The sequence below is a fragment of the Nipponia nippon genome, unplaced genomic scaffold (assembly GCF_047370975.1).
Source record: "Nipponia nippon isolate SJK-2023a ecotype South Korea unplaced genomic scaffold, ASM4737097v1 scaffold_19, whole genome shotgun sequence".
NCBI classification, from domain to species: domain Eukaryota; kingdom Metazoa; phylum Chordata; class Aves; order Pelecaniformes; family Threskiornithidae; genus Nipponia; species Nipponia nippon.
In genome coordinates, this window is record NW_028262335.1 from 8,411,380 (window position 1) to 8,433,435 (window position 22,056).

General features: G+C 40.7%; 1 protein-coding gene across 3 annotated transcripts in view; it reads left to right on the forward strand.

Moving 5' to 3' along the window:
* Nucleotides 1-22,056, forward strand: part of PRDM16 (PR/SET domain 16) — a 354,915-nt gene that overhangs the window by 186,056 nt on the left and 146,803 nt on the right. For all 3 annotated transcript variants that reach the window (XM_087755352.1, XM_087755353.1, XM_009460869.2), the window contains one exon: nucleotides 4,387-4,437. In XM_087755352.1, coding sequence (XP_087611478.1) covers nucleotides 4,387-4,437 — 51 coding nt within the window. The remainder of the gene's footprint in view (nucleotides 1-4,386; nucleotides 4,438-22,056) is intronic.

Here is a 22,056-nt window from a genome sequence, read left to right on the forward strand (position 1 = left end):
GATCAGGATTAGGATGCACAGTATCGGGTTGGTGTGATGGCTGTGTGGGCATGACTGTCCCTCAGTTGCACAGCTGAGAGGGGTTTTTAAAGCCCGTAACGAGCTGGCTGGAAGATGTTTGCTCTGCGTGTCCTATTGTTTGCGTGTGCACCAGGTGATCGTGCAGACAGTATAGCCGTCGCATCTCAGTCAAGCAGGGTAACCTACCTATTAACAACAGTAAATTAGGCACAGTAGGGACATAGCCTGTGATTTTATCTGAAGTATTAACGTGAACTTGTGTGCAAGTAAGAATTGGATTCCCTTGCCTAGTTTAAGGCAAAATAAGTGTTTTCAAGATAGTTTTTTTTATGATCCGGCTGCGTGGTGTTCCCTGAAGAAGAATCATAGAATTGTTAAGGTGGGAAAAGACCCTTAAGCTCATCGAGTCCAACCATTAACCCAGCACTGCCAAGCCCACCGCTAAACCATGTCCTCAAGCACCACGTCTGCCTGGCTTTTAAAAGAGGCAGGTGTAAGACAGCGCAGGTGGCACAGCCTGGGTCCCCAAGTCGAAAGTGATGCCGCCGTAACGCCGACCAGGGCTGGGCAGGGGAGGGGGTGCAGGGGGCCCTGCAGAGCGGGCATGGAGCGGGATAGCCTGGGAAGCGCGCGCTTCAAGAGCAGATACCTGGGCGCTGGTTAAACACTGAAGTGCTTGCTTAGCTTTAAGTCTTACTGACTTCAGTGGTGGTGTACTGAGGTCTTACTAAAGAATCAGATGACAATGAAGAACAAGTTATTGAAAAAAGTGCTGTTTTCTGTATACTGGCTTCTGTGGAATTATTGGGCGTTCTCTTCTGTTTCCAGCTTGGAGCAGACGTGGAAATACTTCTTAAAATCAAGGTTCACAGTGATACATCAGGGGCAGGTTCTAGTCTGTCATCTTCGTCGCCGTTAGAGTTTGCTGAATGCGTCAAGCCATGCCTATTTAAGCTTTGGTTTTGGTGTGGGGTTTTTTGTGTGTGGGGTTTTGTTTTTTTTTTTTTTTGTTTTTAAATGACAGTTTATCTGAGCTCAGGGAATGAATGGATAACGTTACTATTTACATAAGCTCATTGTGATCTGTCTCGGTAATGTAATCAAATTAGGGTTAACTGCAGCTGGAGAATGCCAGCTTGTAAACTGTTTTTCAAAAAGAATCACATGGTGTTACTTGACATGTTTAGTATACATTCAGGAGGCTTTGCAAAAATTATAGCACATCCCTAACTAATGTAACTGAGTCAGGATTCTGTTGCCACCAGTTCGCTGAGCCCAGGAAATGAAACGCGGTGAAATTCATCAGCAGTCGGAGGAGATACACCTCCGACCGGATTCCTGAGACACGAGCTCTCCTGACGTGGCTGCTGCTGACATGTTGGCTTTCTTTTGGCTAAAATCAACATATCAGTTGATAGAAAAAGCATATGGTGTAAATTTTGAGTACATTTAAGAACATCTGTGTTAACTGCAAAAATGCAGCCCACTGTACATGTCAAGCACTATATTTAGTCTCATGGCATTCGCATAAGATGAAGTCCAGCCTGAGCTAAAATTGCCCAATGAGTAGATTTTCAAAGTATCTTTTGTTATTGTTATTAATAAACATCGCATCTGGTACTTACTTTCCCTCTTTTTCCCTTTGTCATTTAACTAGGAGGTACTCTTTACATCACGGTATTGCGATCATCAGGTTCTCCTTTTGCTGCAGAGCGCGATCTCACAGGACAGCCTTTGCTCCTCAGAGCTCGCAGCGTGCAGGCGTACCTGATCCGACTACTGAATTTTCATCCATCTAGAAAGGTGGTGTCAGACAGTTTTCATTCCAAGCTGCGAATGCACAAGAATTTGAAATTTCCCCCGCAGCCCGGGAAAGTTTCCGCAGGCTCTGCCAGAGCCCTGGCAGTGGTTTGGCAGCAGGAGGTTTTGGTTTCTGTCCTCTGCCCCTACACACACACACCCCCCGCCAAATAGCAAAACCATTTCAACATCAAACTCAACCTGTTCCACTGATGGGGGCAAGTAGGAAATTTAGGCACATTCAGGGTATGGGCCACGTCCAAGCTAATGCAGGAAGCCTGTGGCAGAACTTAGTCCTGTACAGTTGCATTTTGGACGTAATCATCTTTCTTTTTTAAAGTCCAGTGTAAAGGAAGGATGGAAAATACCATCTAAAAAGAGTTCCTAACCTCCCCCTACTGCTAAAATATCTTTTCCCACACGTAAATGTTCTGATAGTTTGAGTGTGGAGATGGTTTCACCAAAACTAAAATTCTTCATGAAATCGGGATTTGTTTCCCCGGAAGTTCTGTAGTAGAAGGAAACTGAAAAAATATTTCACCTTGTCAAAAATCAGCCATTTTGAAATATTCTGAACGAACAGCTAGATAAACAGCCACTGATGCTTGTCTGTAGAAGTACCATTTTTGAGTATGTATGAAATACTTTTTACAGAAATTCTGTTCTCTAAGAATTTTGAAATTTGGGATCTGCTATGAGTCGAAGGAAAAAAAAATACGGTTTGAGAAACAGAGCTTGCCCCTTGAGCGCAGATCTATCCAAACCAACAAATGGAAGCTTGTGTTGGCATTTAGATTCAGACTCAGGAATTCCTGACTCTTAAGCCTGTTTATATAGGACTATACCACAGCCCAATTTGCACTTCATTTTGATTTTTTTTCCCCTCTAACGTTTATGGTCATGTTGAACGGGTGGATTATGCACTCTGAATGCACATACTTAACTAATTGTATTTAAAGATTTTTGCATATAATAATTATAGTTAAGCATCTTCATTTGGAATCAGCAGTGTTCCATGAAGGCTTTCAAGTCATTTAGCATAGGCATATTTATATTACAGCTCTGAAAGTTTCATGGCCTAATTCTCAAAAGGCTTTTGAGGGTCGCTAGTTCCCTGGGCAAGTAGCGGGAGCTGGGAGTGCCCTGCACCTGAGAAGAGTCAGCAGTCCCCCAGCGGCTGGGTGACACGTGCTTCTGATGGCGCATGACAGATATTTAACTGCCAGTAATTCCGGGTGAGGTTTCAGCGTGTGTATGTGCACACAAGTGCAGGAACACACAGATTTTTATTGCTCTGGTATTCACCTCGTGCTCCTATTTGCTTTCGGCTACTTTCTAAACTGCAATTTCAGTATCTATTAGAGCTGTTGTAAAATACAGAATGGTTTAGAATTCTTACTATTTAAAACACGACACGTTGTTATTACAGCTGAGCTTGGAGATATTTGCCAGCATTTCTGAAGTTTGTAAATTGGTCCATCTCACCTGGGCATGGTCAAAGGGGTCCAAGAACTGTGTGCCAAGTCCTCAGCTGTTGGCCTTTTTTTTTTTTTTTAAGTAAGGTTCCTTTGCAATGTATAACCATTCTCATTTTATCCTGGGTTTCCTTGCGTTTTGATCTCTGTTCCTTGGAGCCTTTTTCTGCTCTTTGGTAGCCAAAGTACATTGCTTGGGCCTGGAAGTCCCGAGTACCTTGGCCCACCCTAGCACTTGAGTGTGTGTTTAACTTATCCGAGATCCCCACTGAGGTCGGGGAAACTACTTAAATACTTGGAGTCCGGCTGCTCGATCAAGTCCTTGTAGAGGATGTTTATCCTGATGGGGCTATCCAGTGTGATACAAAGTTTAGGTACTTGACCTCCCTGAACGCCTGCTGACCTAGATCTGATCTGAGGTAGAACACAGCAGCGTTTTAATGGCTTGTATCAGCACACCTCTATTGGAGGAGGAATTAAAGAGGTTCCTGCGCAGCTGCTGGAAGCGCTGAGGCACCGAAGCACCCCGCGCCCCTGACCCCACGGTCAGTCCCTGCCGTTGGGATACAGCTACTGGTGTGCTGTGAAGTTCTTGGCTGAGCACCTGGAGGGAGAGCATTCGTGTTTGTGCGGTGAAAGGTGCCTCCGGCGTCACACGGGGGTGCCGGGAGAGCAGCCGGCATCAGGCCTGACCCTGTCACCGCTCCTCGGCCCTGGCCTGGCGGCGGAGCGAGCCGTGGAGCTGGCAGCTGGCTTTGGTCGCCCGCTCCGGAGGGACTCGCTTTTGGAGAGCCCACAGGTCTCCATCCTCTTAGTGCCCATATGCTGCATCACCTGCCATTTGGGAAAGACAGACACCTTCTCGTCAGCCAAATCTAAAGAAATTATTTCTAGAAGCTACAGAAAACCTTACAATGTATGGGAGAATAGAGTAGTAGTTCTGGTATAAGCCTTCCTCCTAGCTTCCAAAACATCTGCGTCACTCTCTTGCAGTTGAGAGTTTTGGCCTTTAAAAATCATCATCGTTATTTTATAACATTCTTAGTTGCAATTCACTTTAATTTTTTTTTCTATTTTGTTTTTTTCCTAGCAAATACTGACTGATCCCGAGGTGACATCCCAAGAGGGCAACATAAAAAAGGTAGGATATGGATCAATCTTACGCAAGTTGTTTTACTGTCTGGCTTTGAAATACACCTAGACGCTTTTTTCTCTCCTTACTTTTGAACAAAGGTGTGTATTGCAATAGCATCGTAAAAGTTTTCCAATATTTGCTGTTGCTTTTTTGGATTAAGTATTGTGGTTCCGTTGGCATATTTTTCTGTCTTTTTGTGATTCCAGTATTTATGAAAAAGAAAACAATAGTTTCAAGTGTTCCTTGATTCAGCTACAGTATAAACAGCTACCAGTCCAAATCGAAAAACCTCATTTACCTCTTTTCCCGTAAAAGAAAATGTTGGTCCTTTGTTAAAAGTGCTAAATTTTTAAAGGTCACTTCACCATGTAAGTGTGGCTTATGTAGAGTCCAAGGGAAAAGGAATAGATGTATAAAAGGATAAAATTTAACTCCTATGAGGTATTACTGGTGCTTTTCATCACATTGTGATGCTTAAACTGTAATACTGACCAGAGAAAAATGTGTTCCAAATACAGCCCAGCTGTATAAATTTCTTCATAGTAGCTGTGAGGCAGCCTCAACACTACATATTTCAGTAGCCAGTCTACTATTTCGGTTGGGGTTATTCTCAGTAATGCTAAAATGGCATTCTTTCCATGGCTATTTTTTGGTTAACAGCTTTACTAAAGTAAAGTGTTACAAGTCAGATTTGATTATAGCCTCTCTAGATGTCTAGAGGTAGTGCGTCCTTCTTGAAATAATGAGCTAGCTGTAATTCTTTTCAGATGCAATTGTCTTATAATGGGTATTCACAGTCCTATTCATAAAATATGAGTTTTTGAAAGTGGAAAATATTTTAAATTGGAACTTGCAACAACTGCCGTTTTTATTCATCCATTTAGGCGAGCTTTAATGCTGTTTCTTAACTCTGAAAGCTAAAAGGAAACACTTGTTTCACTCTGCCAAACAAAGTGAAATATAATACTTGTCAGGCTCCAAAGTTAGTTTGGGAAAAGATACTTAGACACATGTCCGGGATGGACCGTTCCATTCTTACCATGTCGAGAAAAATAAGCTTTTATTTTAGAAAGCCAGGCTACCAGTATGAAACGTCCTTTGACCATCCAGTGACCTTGCAAAGGTCCTACCGCAATACTGCTGAACTTTTTACCTTGTTCATCTCCATAACTCATTTGGTGTTTGTCTCTGCCTCTGTGGGATCCTTTTGTCTGAACAGACATGGTGACAAGGTGGCAGGTTCCTATTATCACAACACACTTATCACAAGGATGGAGTAAATTCTCCATGGCTCAGGACTGCTCAGCTATTTCTTTCTCAGTCTTTAATTACAATATCACAAATAAATTCTGCATCCCTACCTCGCAGAATCTACATTACCCTAAAGAGAGCAGGCTTTGTATGAAACAAGGGTAGAAGGAAACATTAGACTGGCAGCTTTCTGTGTTCAATACGTGGTTTTGTATTTAAACTTCATTGCTTTTATTTCAAAGGAGAATGTTGCAAAAACTGCAGGTCTTTGAAAAATACTGTGTCCTTAAATATTTTCCTGTACAGCAGGTATAAAACTGGACAATTATGATATTTGACAAGGAGGGAAGGACCGGCCTTCCACTTCTGTCTTTTAAATGCATTGTAGAGAAGCACTAGTGGGAGTTTATGAGGTGATAAATTTATTGAAGGATGGGCAGTAGGGTTTTACAGCTAGGGTAAAAAAGGTCAAAGCAGTAAGGTAAAGAGTTCAAGTCTAAACTTTATGGCTTGTGAAAAGACTACTGCTAGACAGCTTTTCAGTCAGAAGAAAATGAAAAATAAAGAATGAAAAATCATTCTGTACAATTTTTGTAGTATCTTAAAATTGTTTGCAAGTAGTACCCTAGCATTTTGCTCCAGTGGTACAAAATCCTCGTGGGAGAAGATTTCCTTTCCCAACCTCTCTAAATCATTCAGTTGTCATATCCCTGAAGACACAATAGTTGAGATTTGACTTCAATTTATTCCTGTTCCTTCAGAGATAAGTTGGTGGTGAGAAGGTGACTGAAGACAAATGTAACTGTAGTGGGTGGGCTGATTCAGCCTCGGAGCAAAGGCAGGCAGAGCCGAACAGAGGGACCAGAACTTCCAGTGGCTCGTTCGGCTGACTGCTGTGTCACAGGTTCGGAACGGGGTAGTAACAAGGACTAGAAACAGGAAAGAAATCTCTAGAATGCAGAGAAAACCTGTAAAAACAGTAAAAAAATAGAGCAGGGGAGGGAAGCGCCATAGCAGTGAGAGGTACGCGAAGATGCACAAGAAGCAATCTCTGCTTAAAAATTGAGCCCAGTAGTATTTCTGCTGTTAAGCTGCCAGGAAAAAAATGCTCTCTTAGGTAACTTTTCATAAACTGAAAGGCAGCAAAAAGTCTGAAGCTGTAGCATAGCAGACGCTATTACATTGTATAATAAAGCAGGCCCTTTTTTGGCTTGGAGCAAAATACGAAGTATTTCCCCACTATGTCCAGTATTTTTCAGTTTGTATTACTGTTATTTCTGCTGGGACCACTAACACCAGGAAGCTGATTTGTTTGTTAGCGGTCGTCTCATAAGAATTAAGATTTCTAGCAATATTATTACCTGTATCCAGGGTCATTTTTCTGTATATGGAAATGTGCTGTGCCATAGACTAGAACATGGTGTACTCCTAACAAGTTTTCCTTTTGTCTGCTTTGCTTGCCGATATTTAGCTTGCGCAAATATACATCAGCTCCTCATCCTGTTTGTTTAATTGTAAGTAGTCGATTGTGAAAGTAATGCTAAGATGGGAGATCCACTTTTTTCAGTGAACTGAACGCATACATTCAGAGGTGTGCACAAACATGTCAGTTATACCTGTGGGTATATTGTCCCATATTCCCAAACGTCTTTTTTTCCAAGCCATCTTCCCGCAGTCTGTTTATTTTGCTTAGAGAGCAGCTCACGTGTTCTCTGAATTGTCTAAGCTTCTCCACTGCATTTAACACATTGGAAAAATGGCTTCTTACCATTATCTTCGTTGTCATTTTGATTTAACTCTGAGAGGGAGATGAAAGATTTAGACTTCCTCCGGCAGGAAGCCAGGCCAGTGTCCATTACAAGCCACCTTTTTGTCCAAGGAGCAATGCTAGGTGTATTTCTCTCTCCTCTAAAAGTCACTTTGGATGAAGGTTTGAGAATCCCATTGAAGGAGGGTCTGTGTATAGAGCTCCTCGCCAGCCGCCTCTGGATGGGCTGTTTTTCTGACCGTGGTGACAAGAGACCTCAGGGACTTCTCTCTTCAGTAGACTCTCTATTTAGTTTCTGTTTACTTAGAGGGAACAGCCCGAGGGGCTACTGGAGAGAAAACATCTGTGGGAGATAATCTATAGAGTTATCTATCTATCACTCTTGTCGACCCTGTCTCCCTTGAGAGCAAGCTGAGAGACTTGTAATAAAAAGGCATCGCTGAAGAGGCTTTAGGGACAAATAAAGAGACATGTTAAGGGCCAGCTGAAAAAGGATAGAAGACATTATTAAAGCTCAATAGCCGTCTTATCAAAATCCAATAGGATAGGCATTTGGCAAAAGGCTTTAAATTTATTCTTTGACTTTCTCGAGAGCTTGAATTTATCCATTAACAAGAATGTACTACACAGGGAGCGGGAGATGCTATCGGCTTCAAAAGAGTTGGATTCAATCTGGTATTGTACAAAACACAACAACAAAAACTGAAGACAAAACCAATTTTTTCCCCTACTTTGGCTGACTTCATACCTACATTGCAAAATACTAGAAGCTGGTAATACAATGCTGATGACACTATAAACTACAAGTAATTTAGGCAGCACAGTAATTTATTCTCTACTCCCAAATCACATAGGTTTTTTAAAAGTAAAGTTACTGTTGGAAAACTGGATGAGATTAGAAATCTTGACCTCTTAGAAAGCATCAAGCAGTAAACAAGAAACCTAGGTAGATGGAAAGCTTTTATTCCTAAAACAAAAGTAAAAACCAACTGACGTTTTGTTACTGCAGATGCGGAGCGGGATAGGGCCATAAATCTCTCTAGGTTTATTATTATATACAAAATGCTACAGGTCACAGGAACCATCTGATACTTCAGAAACACATTGTTCACACAAGATGATTGATTGATAATTATGATAATTTGCAAAATGATTATTTGGGTATTATAACCATAGTTCGTCCCACTGGATTGCTGTGAAGACATTTTCTATATCATGGGCCGTCAGAAATGGCCTCTGGCAACAAGGGATATGGAAAGGTCTGGTCGGTCTCTCCCAGTGGGATCTGTAGGACTGATGAATGATGACCCAGAGGAGTAAGAAATCAGACTTCAATAAGCAGTCAGGAAGGTAGTTAGAGAAGAGCAAGGGAACTGTTAACTGTCTTTTGTGGAGCAATTACTAGCTGGGCCATACACCCTCAGGCCTAAGCGCAGTCTGTCGTAATATTATACATGCAGAGAGAGATTGACCTAGAGATTTTAGCAGGAGCTGTTTAAAGTTCCCGGATTCGCAGCACTTCGCACAAAATACATTTGCATTTCTGCATTTTCAATATATTACGAATATATTTATTATCTATATCTAATAAAAGGTGTTCCAAAACTGTTAGTAAAGATTTAAAAATCTAAATTTCAGTGATATTTCTTCATCTTTCCGTTCTGTATATTGAAGAATCAACCCCCCCGTTTTAGTGGTTTTAAAACAGTCTTCATACTTATGGAGAATTTACACTATGAACCAGGTGGCATTATTTTTAAAATATCACCTGCTTTTGTATGCTTAAATTTAGCTTAAAAAAGGAGAGCGTGTTCTTATAAAATGTACCAGACTATTGAGAGCTCATGGACAGCGCTGCGCAGTGACCAAAACTGGAGGTTAATGATGCTTCACAAAACCCCGTGAGGCTGTGTAACCCTCCCAGTTATCATAGTTAAAGTCCGGTTTCAACACAATCACTGCCTTACAGTTACTATGTCAGAAAGAGCTTTAGTTTGCTTGTTTTATAGGTTGTATCTTTATGAAATAAAGGTATGTTTAGCTGCCACAAACAGAGGCAGCTTTGAGTTGATTTTTATAATCTTTTCCTGAATAGACTTGCGTCATTCCAATAAGCCCTGGACAAAAGAGTGGACAGTTGTCTGAGAGTCTTTTTTATAACATTTCTCTCTTTCCATTGTTAGAGAGCTGCTAATAAAAGAACCAGGAGTCCATTAATTCAGTGAATGAACATATAGTAAAGTCAGTTCCCTCTTGAGAACAATAATGTTGCGGTCAGCTTAGGTTTCCATGGAAACTAAGTACTTCTAAGAAGTTTGCATCCTTGATTTTGCTGAAATGAAGCATGTAAAGTAGAAAAAAGGTGTAAGGCTGGCACAGAAAAGTCGGCGAAGAAAGTGATGGTTAAATTATTTTGCAGGAGTAGCATCGTGCATTTAATTTCTGTGATACAGATGTTTGGGCTTGATTGTATAGTGTGTGCATGACAAATGATTCCATAAATGATTCCTCTGGGGGTTTTGGACCCATAAATCAGGCCAAGTTAAGATGACTAGCAGTGGTTAAGTTTGCTCTCTCCGTATCTCCAGTACGGTCGAGTCAACTGTAGCCACATGCATCGCAGCAAGATGTAAACAGCGTGCCTCAGCACAGGTCTCTGTTTCCAGCAGTTTCAGTAGCACAGGTGATTAGGGTGGTTAATGGCAATTTACCGTGTTCTCTGTTGGCAAGTTAATGCAAAGTATGGGTACGGTGTGAATGCCTTGTACAATTTTAAATCAGACCTTTTTGTAAATTAAGTTGGTTCTTTTCCTCCCTTCCGCTCGAGGCGAGTTCCTACTTAAATCACTGCAGCCACCACTGTAAACCAAAGAGCAATGACGTTGATTTGTTCTTTTAGCACTAATTTATAACCTGCTGTCCTATTTTCTTGAATAAGTGAATTGCTGTAGCTGAGAGGGAAGTGTCCGAAATGTATCGCTGAGCTATTTATACACATTGTTCCAAATGACATGCATCTCTGTTGAACAATATCTCTTAAGATAAAAGTGTCCGCTTAACTTCAGGCATAGACAGTTATGAGAGGTCACCTTGTCTCCCAGTAATGCATCTCAAACAAACACACAGACTTTATGGTGGCCTCAAGTTTTTAAAAAAACCAGCTACACGTTTTTGGACGTGAGAAGGCGGGAGGCTGTTCCCTTGACAAAACAAACCAACCCACTCACATCGGTCTGAATCGGTGATCTGCTGCATCCCTGGCTATGAAGTGTGAGCAGTAGAGTCAAGTCCAAATTGCTGTCGTGTTTAACCCCTGTGCCCGACCGGTGGTCTGCTTGAGGGGGCAAAAAGCCCAAACCTCTCCACTAGTAATTTATAGTAAGTGTCCGAGTGATATTTCAGCATCAGTGCAACCTCATCTCATTAGGGCAGAAACGGCAATTCATTAGCTAGCTGGTCAAGTAATTCATTCTGTTCCTCTTTTTGTAAGTGGTTCAGAATATCTTCTGTCGATGAGTGTTCATAGAACAGCACGGTCAGCTCTCTGTTATTTACGGTCCCGGCCGTGCTGTGCCGCTGGTCACTCACCTGGAGAGCGGCGCCTTCCGAAGCGGCCGGCTCGGCTGCGGGGTCAGGCGGTTCTGCCGAACAACACGAGTAACGGAGACCTGTTAGGACATTTTGGCTGAGTAGGTGGTTATGCTAAAGATGTATGCAGATTTAAGATTTCGAAAGTTTTTTATAGCAAAGAGCTTCCTAAGTAGTGTGAAACCCACGTATCCTAGCGAGTGGGCTCTCTTTACTTTGTGTTTGCGAAAACGATCACAAGCACACATTAACAGTTTTAACGCTTTTCTCACAATCCTGCTTATCTCGAAGTGTACATATAATTAATGATTCCTTTTTGAAAAAACACATGCAGTAGCATATGTGAAATTAAAAATACTCTACATACGTGCTTATTCATTTGAATCGAGATATGTTTTTAATTGTTTGCATACCTTTGAGCACATACTCTTTTTTTTCTGCTAACAAAATGAACTGCAAACTGAAAGGCTGGCATTTACGTACTGCCTGTAAGACGATTACTAGTGAAATAATATTCTGGATGATTAGGAGGTATTACAGCCTCTACTCAGTTTAAAAATGCCAGAATGCCCCAGAGATCCCCATGAATCTGCTGCCAGCCGGCCCCTGTCAGAGCTGAAGGCAGCACTGTCTGGAGCCCAAAATCAACTTCAGGAAGGTCATGTGAAAGAAAATCCTCAGTCATCAGGAAGCCCTTGGCCTCGTGGCCTTTCTGACATTTTCTGACAAACCTTAAATCACCAGAGTAGACAAAACATCACAAATTTTGGAATGATAGCCTCTGGGATTTCAAGACTGTATGTTAACTTCGAAGGTAACCCCCACCTCGGTCCGCTCTGCAATTCCTCCTTGGATGCAGAGGGCGAGCGTGCCAGGAGGTATTCCTGGAATTAGGTCTGGATTCAGAACCACACATGGGATGGACTGGGAGCGCGAGGAGACTGTAACCGATAGGGCAGCCAAGGAGGGAGCTGCAAGCACACGCGCGTGTGTGCGTCGCCACCAGTTATTTACGCAGTACTGGGAATATACATCAGTGTTGCAAGAATAGATTGCGCTGAGTAGGACAGGTTTCTGTTCCAGAGTGAAATTTGGAATCGGGATTTATTGTATACATTACATACATTATAGAAGCCAGATGGTTCTATTAATATAATCTGTGATCTTGAGGTGTGTGCAGTATTCGGTTAATCACATTTTGCAGCTATTAAAGAGAATATATATCAGGTAGGAGGCCTATTAGAGCTCGCTAGCTGAAAAGAAAAACCTGGACAGTAATTGGGGAGGAAAGAAAGGTGGGGGGGTGAATAGCAGGGAGAGTGGCTTGAAGTTGGCTCCTAGCACCTATGGTGCTGCTTTAAAAAGAAAAAAGGAAAAGCCAAAAAGCAGGGAACTGGATGGCAGTGACCTATGATTAAATATATATATCATAGCAAACCCCCAAAATGCCTTCGTTCTTCCCCCCACTCCCCACATTTTGCTCTAGAAATATATCAGGGGTTTACAAAGCAGTAAAGATATGACTGTTGTCCCATGCACGTTCCAGGAGTGCAGTATATTTTGATGATGCCAGTTAGATGGGGTTTTAGATCAGATGAGGTTTTTATGAGATTATAAAATATGTGTTCTGAAAAAAAGCCCAAATTTATTTTTCATAGGGCAGTTTTGAGAGAAAAATAATTACTGGAAGTCAGCTATTCAGTGATGTTCAGTAGTGCCTTCTGTTTTTACCCATGGCAATTTCAGCATGCAGTAGCAGCACTTCCTAAGCAAGTTAAGTTCGTTCCCTTTGCAGTAGATACAGTAGCTGCATGAATGAGTGCTGTATGCTAAAACCTGCAATATAAAACCAGACTTATTTGAGGGTAATGAGAAAATTCTGGCTCCGCATCTTCAAGATTGTCCTCAAATTTTTTTTTACTCAATATGGATGTTTCTTTTCACAACACCATGAGTTTTCAAAACTTTATTTCATTTTGAGTTGGGCCAAAAGTATTTTACTTAAACCTAATTGAGTTATACTTTCAGATTATTTCCTTAAACTTGTGATAAATTTTAATATCTGTGAATACTTCGATTTAATCAAGTTGTAACTTTTCACCAAAGTAGTTTTGGGTTGGGAAATGTACAATCAATCCTAGTCTTAGCTTTAATTTATATCTACAATAGCAGTGAGCATTTATGTAGTATTTAAACTGCTGAGGACTTGCCAAGTTCAGAGTCCAAAATCCCCTGCATGCTAATTCAGAGACACAGGAGCTTGCAGGGCTGATTTTGTCCTTCCCAAGGAGGAGATAAAGCAGCAGTTGAGGAAATCGCAACATGTCCAAGATTCTACGCTGGCATCGTTCATTCTCAGACCTACCAACTCAGTGTTAGCCCATGCTTGCTGGGGTAGTGATCTGTTCTGCCCCGGGCTGTGAGCTACAGCTGACAGCCCAGACTGCTTAGCATCCAGAAAAATAGGACGTAGCCTCTGCTTGCACGGATCGACTTCTGATTTTACGTTCAGCAGGTTCAGCATAAGGTTCAGGGGACCTACGGCTTTGGTCCTGCTAAAATTGGCAGATCTGAGTATTCTTTCATGTGCGTGGGTATTTCTCAGAGTAACAGTGAGAAAAGAGGTACAAAGTCTGAAAAAAACTAATGCTATTTATGATTACCTCCAAGTTGTTGAAGATGACCTGTGAGTGAGTTATTTGATTGCAACCTGGAAGTCAGATATGCGTGTTATTTTTCTTCGCCCCACTAGCTGGTGAGCAGTTTCTAAATTTAGCAGCTCATTACTGAATTCGTAACCAGTGCGAAAGGAGCGCGGCTGATGCGAGAGCCTGCGCGGAGGCTGAGCAGCGTGCAGCTGCGATAACCGCCCCGGTCCCCTGGATCCGCGCTGAGCCCCCCCGGCTTTGCTTGCGCGCAGCCAAGGGGCACGCCATCGCTTGCGAAGCTTCGCAGCCCCGCGCACCCGCCTTCTGATTGTTAGCAATGTGTAATTCCCTACCTTGGTGCCTTTGCTTTTACCTTTATTGAATTAGCAGTAATTTCTTTCTGGCAGACGCATAACCCTATAGATAAGATAATGGAAAAAATAGCACGAAATGTGAACTTTATCCTTCCATCTTCAGTTGTGACTTGCGTAATTTTCACTGAATTTCCAGCTTTAGCTTGATGTTAGGTGTTGAAAATCCCCTGATTAAATTCCTGAGCCGAGAAGAACGAACATTATCTCTCTCAATGCTGCAGAGGTGGTTTTTGTGACAGTTTCTGTCCAGTGGAGCAGCTGTAGGGATTTGAAGTCTGGTTACTTTTCTTTGAAATTTACAGTTCTGCCTGTACTATCTGCCCAGCTGTTAATGCACACAGAAAGGAGGCACATGAAAAAAAAAAAAAAAAAGAGTAGTGGAAGTAGTTAGAAGTTAGAACCTAAGTTAGTAGTTAGAACATAAATTAAATGCTTAAATCCTTACTTGGCTACGCAAGTGATCGGCTTTTTTCCCTTCTTTTTTTTTTTCCCCTCCTTATTTTAAAGTACAATACAGAGGTATAGGAAAAAAGTATAGAAAGCTGTGGAACAGATTATAAACTAGTTTATAAGCTTTAGTGTAAGTTTTCCTCATGCTTCTATTTAGGCTCAATGTGTCCTACAAATAACTGAAATTAAGAAATCTTCTGTTGTATCGAGGCATCCTATCTCCTAATCTTCATTAGTTACCTGATTATTTTAGGGGTTTGTTGCAATGAATGCTGGCCTCAGAGAAGAGTGAGTTTAGCTTGCTACTGAGCATTTTTCCAGATCGTTAATAATTACTGTAGAGATAGTTATGCATATCTGCTGTCAGAACATTTTAGACCCTGGTTAGTGTGATAATTCCTTCTGTTCCGGAAGAATAAATCACAAGTCCTAAAGGAATTGTTTCTCTTAATTTCCACTGCAATTTCAGTAATAAGCTTCAGCTTGCACCACCCAGAAGACGACTAGTTCTTCCTTATATGCAGGCTGGTGGAAGCTCTGGAAGTTTACATACATGCCATTGTATCAAGGTAGTTTTTATGATAGTGCTAAAGAGGTATAATTCTTCTTTCCTTAAGAATTAAATTTAAAAATGAATCAAGAGGAATTTTACTTTTTCATATCCCCCCCTGAAGTTACATATATTTATATATAAACCCAGAAAAGTATTGACTTTCACTGGTCATTCCCTTCCCTTAACACCTGGTTAACTTTCTTCCTCTTTCTGTAGTTACACCCAGAAATAGCTTGGGGCTACCTGCTGAGTTATATTGGCAAATTCAAGTAGTCTCTTACCAGCTGCCGCTTCCTTGAAATGGAGATCTAATAATTTTGTCATGGGAATCTTAAAAAAGGTGAATCCTGAAAAACTTATGGAAAGAGTTCAGATATGATGGGGCCCAGGTTGCCATGTAAATCTACACACTAAGAAAAACACTGTCAGTCTTCTGAGACGCTCAGCTCTACTTCAGGCTGTCTCGAGTTACAATGGTCATTATTCTGACATAATTCTTTTTCTGTTAGCTCATATGCTTAATATGGGTGGTTGTTTCTTCTTCACCTTAATTCCTGTTAGGAAGAGAGGTCCAGAGCAATCCTGTTGGGTTATTCTGTCCACTTTCCTACAATCGCATGCAGTAAGGATATACAGTCTTTCGTAAGTAGACCGTGCTCCCCTTCAGTAAGATAATTTCTTTCAGGCTTTTTGTCTTCTGATGACTAGAACATGTCTTCTAAGTTCCAACGTAAATTTATTCCTGGCAGTTTATATTTGCTGGTCTTTGCGCCAATAAAAACTTCTAATTTGAATGGTGTCCCATCTTCCATTCCAGTTCTGATGCTCACCATATGCTTATTTGTTCTTTGCTCTGATAGGCTTCCTGCAGGCAGCATCCTATCTCCTGCTAAGCAAACCTCCGTTTATCTGTACCGCCCCTGGTAAAAGCTGGGCAGCCCTGGTGTACAGAAGTGTTAGGCTTTAAGATCATACTCATTTTTCCAAGGCATTGCTGTATCGGTAGATGTCTCATGTCTACAGTAGTGGCATCCAGCTAAAACCCATCCTCATCCTGAAGCTGGGATGACTTCAGGCAAAGGACTTCACTTCTTTGTGCCCAGATTGCTATTCACACAGCTGTATGATGAATTTTGCTTTCTAAAGTTATATAAATCTAAGAAAAGAAGTCGTAATATTAAGAAGTAGACATTTTTCTTATTATTATCCAGATAACAAGATTTTCTCAGAGTAATGAAGTCAGAAAAACAAGGTTTATTATTTAATCCTGGTATATGTCTATGTTATTTCTGAACCTGGACCAAGGCTTTAGCCATTTGCTATATGAATGTTTGTGTTCTTGTGACTTAAAAGTGTTACACAGATGGAGGCTAGTAAAATGGCCGTGACTGTGAAAGCAGATTATTCTGAGATGATTTTTAAATGGCCCTTTTTGCTGTGTGATAGGAAGGCTGGCAAACAAGTCACTGATGAATGTCAGAGTTTGCAGTCTGTTTGGTTTGGAAACTTGCTCAGAAGTTTGGATGCATCTCTGAAATTCATCAGAACCCTTTGGTCTGAAAAACATTGATGAAAACCTTGCACATGACATTTTTTAAAAATTAATTTCTTCTAATTCCTCATACTAACTGGGCTGGAAATAGCCAAGAAATAGGTTTCCTTGTTGTATTTTCTCTGCTCTGTTTGCAATGCTAGCCAAAGTCTTAAACTGTTAGAAGCTTACGTACGTAAATAATGAGAAAAGAAGCTAATGGATTTTTTCTTTTTCCCTGCAAGTTCAGAAATGCTTTTTTAGAGCTGGACGAGGCTTTGAGTGTGTGTTTTCCTTCTTGCAGAAGTTTAGTAGAATTAAAGAGCAAGGACTTTTTCTTTTAGTATATCTAAATGGATTGTTCCATAACAAAGGAGAACCACAAACATAGATACGGTTGGTCTAGGGAGCAGATTTTAGAAGAGGACTAGATAGTAAGTGAATGGTAAATATTATGAATAACAAATTCATATGCCAGTGATTTATTCCAAAAAGGGATGGATAACCAAAAAATGCCTGCTTGCAACACTGGTGGATTTGGCCCCTGCCTCAAACTGCCTTCAGATGGACGCAGTCCTGCGCAGATCTATTCGAAGGACTGGAAACAATTGTGTTAATTGTGATAACACTATGCCAGAGGAAAACCCTTTGCGTTCTCATGCTTTGAAGAGGGAGAATATATTTTTCAGATATGTGGTTAAATTAATATTTAGTGTCAGAAAATGTGCTGGACTCTCTTTGGGTGGGAAAAAAAATTCTGTTGATTTCATTCACCGTATCATCCTGTATCTCTGCTTGTGCTGTTAGGCTTGTGCTTTTTGTACTCTTTTTCTGTGCTGCTTAAATTGTGTCAAACACTGAATTATAACAGCCATGTGTTTGGTTACTATCTTTCCCATTTGTGAATAACCATACCTCTTTCTTTATATTTACACAGCCATGATTTACCTTTGTTAGTAGCCCTTCTTCCCCCGGTTTGTTTTCACTCACATAAAACAGTTCACCTGCATTTACTGTGCTTACACAGTGCTCCCCCTTTTCATGCTAACACAGCACATCAAATATTTGTTTGATTTCCTTTAAATATCTACCTAAATGAATAACCATTTCCTTTTTAAAAAAAAGGAAGAAAACTGCTGAGCATCTTAATTCACGGGTCACAACTGCAGAGCCAACATGGGGGCAAAGGGAAACCCTCTTTAAAAGAAACAGAAATACTTCAAATAAATAAATTCGGTCTGATCATGCTTCTACTGGGAAATTTCTATAAGATAAGCAGATGTCATTCTGTAAAATAAAGCTAGAATTCATATTCTGCATTAACTTAAAGGGTGATCATCTGGATCACACATCCATCAGAATAAGATGAGAAGAAGCCAGCCTTGTAGCAAGAAAGATTTGGGTTAGATGTTAAGAAAAATGAAATACTAGAATAGTTTAGTACCTGAGTAGACTCTCTAGGGAGGAGGTAAAATATCTGCCACTGAAGGCTCTTAAGGGGTTTAGACAAATACCTGCCAGGCTGGACCAGATATACACAATCCTGCATGAGAATAAGGGATAGCCTAGATGACTTCCCGAGATCCATTCTAGCCTTGCGGTTTTTTATGGTGCTTATAAGTTTATCTTGTTAATCAGTGTGAAAGCAAGCCCTGGCGTGAACGGGGCAGGGAGGCTGAACCTGTCCTTTCATTCTCGGGGTAGGCTGCACGTGCAGGCTGAAGCATACTGAAAAATGCGAGATGGGGGCAGTGAATGCTTTTCTTCCTATTTTAGACTTTTTTTGCTTTTCTTTAATGGTGCCTGCTAAGTGTTGTGCTCTTTGTTTTCAGTGTTCCTTATCAGACAAATATTTTTCTCTATTTTCAAGTGGATTTGGTGCTCAGGAGGGCTGGCAGGTTAAGAGAAAGTTGATCTGAAGGACTGAGAGTTACCTCTAAACTGCTATGTAGTTGAGTTTCCTAGTACGGAAACTAGGTGATCCGGATTCTAAAACATGTATTTATACACACCTGAATAATAGAAAACCAGAGAAAGAGAAAAGAAAGAAGCAAAAAAGGCAAAAAAAGGCCAAACCGTATTTGCAACTGTAAGCCAGAGTTCTGAATTAATACAATAAGGAAAAACAAGGATGATAGAATGTGGAATAACTGATGCAATAAAGGATAGCAAATCAATGCAGAAATGCATTGTGCTTTTATAAAGAAGATTTAAGGTGTCAAAATATTTTTCTGTTTCAACATGGAAGTTATTTGTCCTTGTGGCTGACATTGCTTAGTTTCTATGTATCGTTGCAATGGGTGGAAACATCCTTTAACTGCCAGACAGCACTTAGCGATAAGCCAGCCAATTAATAATGTTGATTTGAAAAGCCCAAGAATAGGTGAGAAAGCAAAGTCCTTTGGTAAGTCATATTTGCACAGTATTAAGAGTCCCCTTTTACCTGATCTAGTAAACATGGTATTAGGAACTCTGTGCTATTGAAAAGTTGAGAGACTATAATGATATGTGTAACTGATAATTGCCACTCCTAACTATTCAGCACCCACTTATCATGCCTTTGTACATACATACCTTTGAAATAGACAGCTTATGGCATATGTATTTCTCTTTCCTAAATACTGATGGGCTGATTTTTTTTCTGATACATTGACCTGTTTTATCAAAGAAGTAAATGTAGAAGAGGAATCAGCATTTCCTTCAAAGTCGGAGGCCCTCAAATTGTAGACTTTACGTTAGGCCCGGATATGCAAACAACAACGCTCTGTTTGCTCAGCTGATGCCATAGTCTTCTCTTGTTGCATTGTTGTATGCACTCAAAAGACAGGATGAATACAGTTTCTAATGAAAACAAAAAGTGATCTAAATCTATAAGCAAATGCAAAAGCAATTCACCAAGGAAATTGTAACTAATTCCACACAGCCGCCGCTTGTTACCTTTGGTCTTTGGCATGAATCCGCTGAGTCTCAAGCAGCAGAAATACTAAAGATGTAAGATAGTGACACACAGAACTGGTCTTAATCATGAGGGAGGCTTGAGCAGAGTAGAAGTTGTCAACTGGCAGCAGAATGTACTCCTTCATCTGTATCTTTGTATGTTCCTGTACTCTTAAAAAGGCATAGAAATGGAATTAATTAGAAGTAGATGAAGCTGTTTGATTAAAGGGCTTATTTGTTGCCTAGACGTATGTATAGGTATAGAAATGCAATTAGTTTGAGAGTGCCATTAGCAGTGTCAGAGACCAGAAGTAATAGAGCTTAACCCTCACAAGAGCTGCGCCGTAAAGCTGTGTGTAGTTCGATCCCCCGGTGCAGGACGCACGTTGTGCAAGGGCTGTTTCTACCTCTTAACTCTTTCTGTGGGGTAACTTCCAGCAAGAGTCACCCTGTTCTGGGAAAGTACACACGGTGCCAGCTCTCTCCTTCCTGCAATAGACGGGTGAAAACACCAAGTACGTCGGAGGCTTTCCTTAAAATATGCAAAATACATACATTTGTCAGCTTTCAAAAATCCCTTAAAAGTACGGCTCTGAGGATCACGCAGGGAAAGGCCCTGCTTACGCGTCTGTTCATGTATCATTGCCCTGTAGCTATTTGGTGTGAGTACGAGAGCCTGATTATAACACATAGGGGATTAAAAAGAAGTCTTTCAAAAGTGACGATATTCGGGTGCTCTACAGTGCTGCTGCCTTCAGCAATTTAACTTTATCAGTTGCTGCCTAAGTTCACATAGGTGGTACTAGAACTTATCTGCGTTTCTGGTCAGACAGTGGACTTTGAATGCTTCTGTGATCTGTTTTAATGAGCGTCGCGTAGTCTTTGTGCTATTACTGTGTTGTCTTCCTGGAGCTGCAGGGTATGAAGGGGGAACACTGGCTGAATGTCACCAGTGCCAGTGTTGTACTTGCCCTGGTAGAGTGACTTTTGAGGGTCAGTATTTCTGCCCAGTACATTGCGTGTTGCTACTCTTTAATGAAAGCACTATTGACTTAAGTGCTGTAGCGTAAGTATTCAACCACACGATTCACCGCTGCCAACTTAGTCCTGTGTTGTGACGGTCCATAGCTGTGAAATACTGGAACGCTTTCTGGGAGAGAAACACCAGTGTATGTGGTACCCGTCATGTGAGCAAACGTTCACCACCATCAGTCAAGGTTGGAACAAACCCACCCTTAAACATCAGAAATGTATATTATATATATCTGTTCTTTCCCTTGAGAAAGTGCCTTACTGTAGATGATGAAAAGAAATGCACTTCATATTTCAGCTGATAATGAGAAGTTAATAAAATTGGGATTTTGTGCAATGCAGGACCTCTGACATCTTAATCTTTAATAAAGAGACTTAAACTACCAGGAACTGCTGGTGCTGACTGGCACAGCCAGACTCGAGAAACACCAGGAGAGACTGGTCAAATGAACTGTTAAACAACTCTTCCTAATCCATCAGGAAGAAACAATAAGTGCTGGAAACATCTATTTACCATGCATCAATCACGCTTACCTAAGCAATTTCTAAGTAATTATATTTCTGTTATATATAGTTCCTGAGATGACTAGTCTGAATGAGACATTTGCTTTATTAAAACAAAAAAGTTTACTTTAGTTGACATATCAAATGTTGTTTTGCATTCTGACAAAGTAGTAATTTTACTGGACGTGACCTCTACTAATTGTTGTGTTAAAATCCGATCTGGAATTCAAATAGCTACTTTTCCCTTTTAAAAGCTTGACAAGAGGAGGGGTTTAAAATTTTTGAAGTGGTGGAGATTTTGGCTGTTGAATTTTGCTAAGTCAGTAAAAAAAGTATTTGGACCAGCTTGCCAAGATGTGACCTATGGGAAGGTAATATTTTGGGGGTGGGGAAATAAGAATTGATCTTTGCTGCAGTAAAAGCTTATTGCCTTTTTTCTTTCTTTCTTTCCTGTTTGGTTTTTTTTTTTTTTTTTTCTTCCTTCCCCTGCTTGCTTTTATCCGAAGGCGTCCATGTCGGTGCAGGGAGAGATGCACTTCTCTGAGACTCTGATGGTCTCCAGAACAGAACAAGTTGTATACATCTCGCTGGTCTTGTTCCTAGTACTGAAGGTTTAAAAGTTTTGCTTATGTCTTTCCTGACCAATATAACGTTCTAGACTGATAGATAAATTAATGAAGAGCAATTTGTATCTTCATTTTATATAGCTATACAGATATAATATCTTGTGTCTTGTTGACCTTTGATGTTTGAACATTGTGGAGTTATAAAAACATATATATATATATATATGTGTATGTGTGTGTTTTACAAACCCATCATTGTGTGGGGCTTTGAAATGTCGTTTTCTAATCCACTCAGAGAAAGGGGAGGGATAGAGTCTTTGTCAGTATCCAAGCAATTAGGATAATTAAAAAAGAAAGCTTATTGGGTAAACATGCTCTTAGATTGTGACCTCTTAATTAATGGACTACAGGGAGAAATTACAG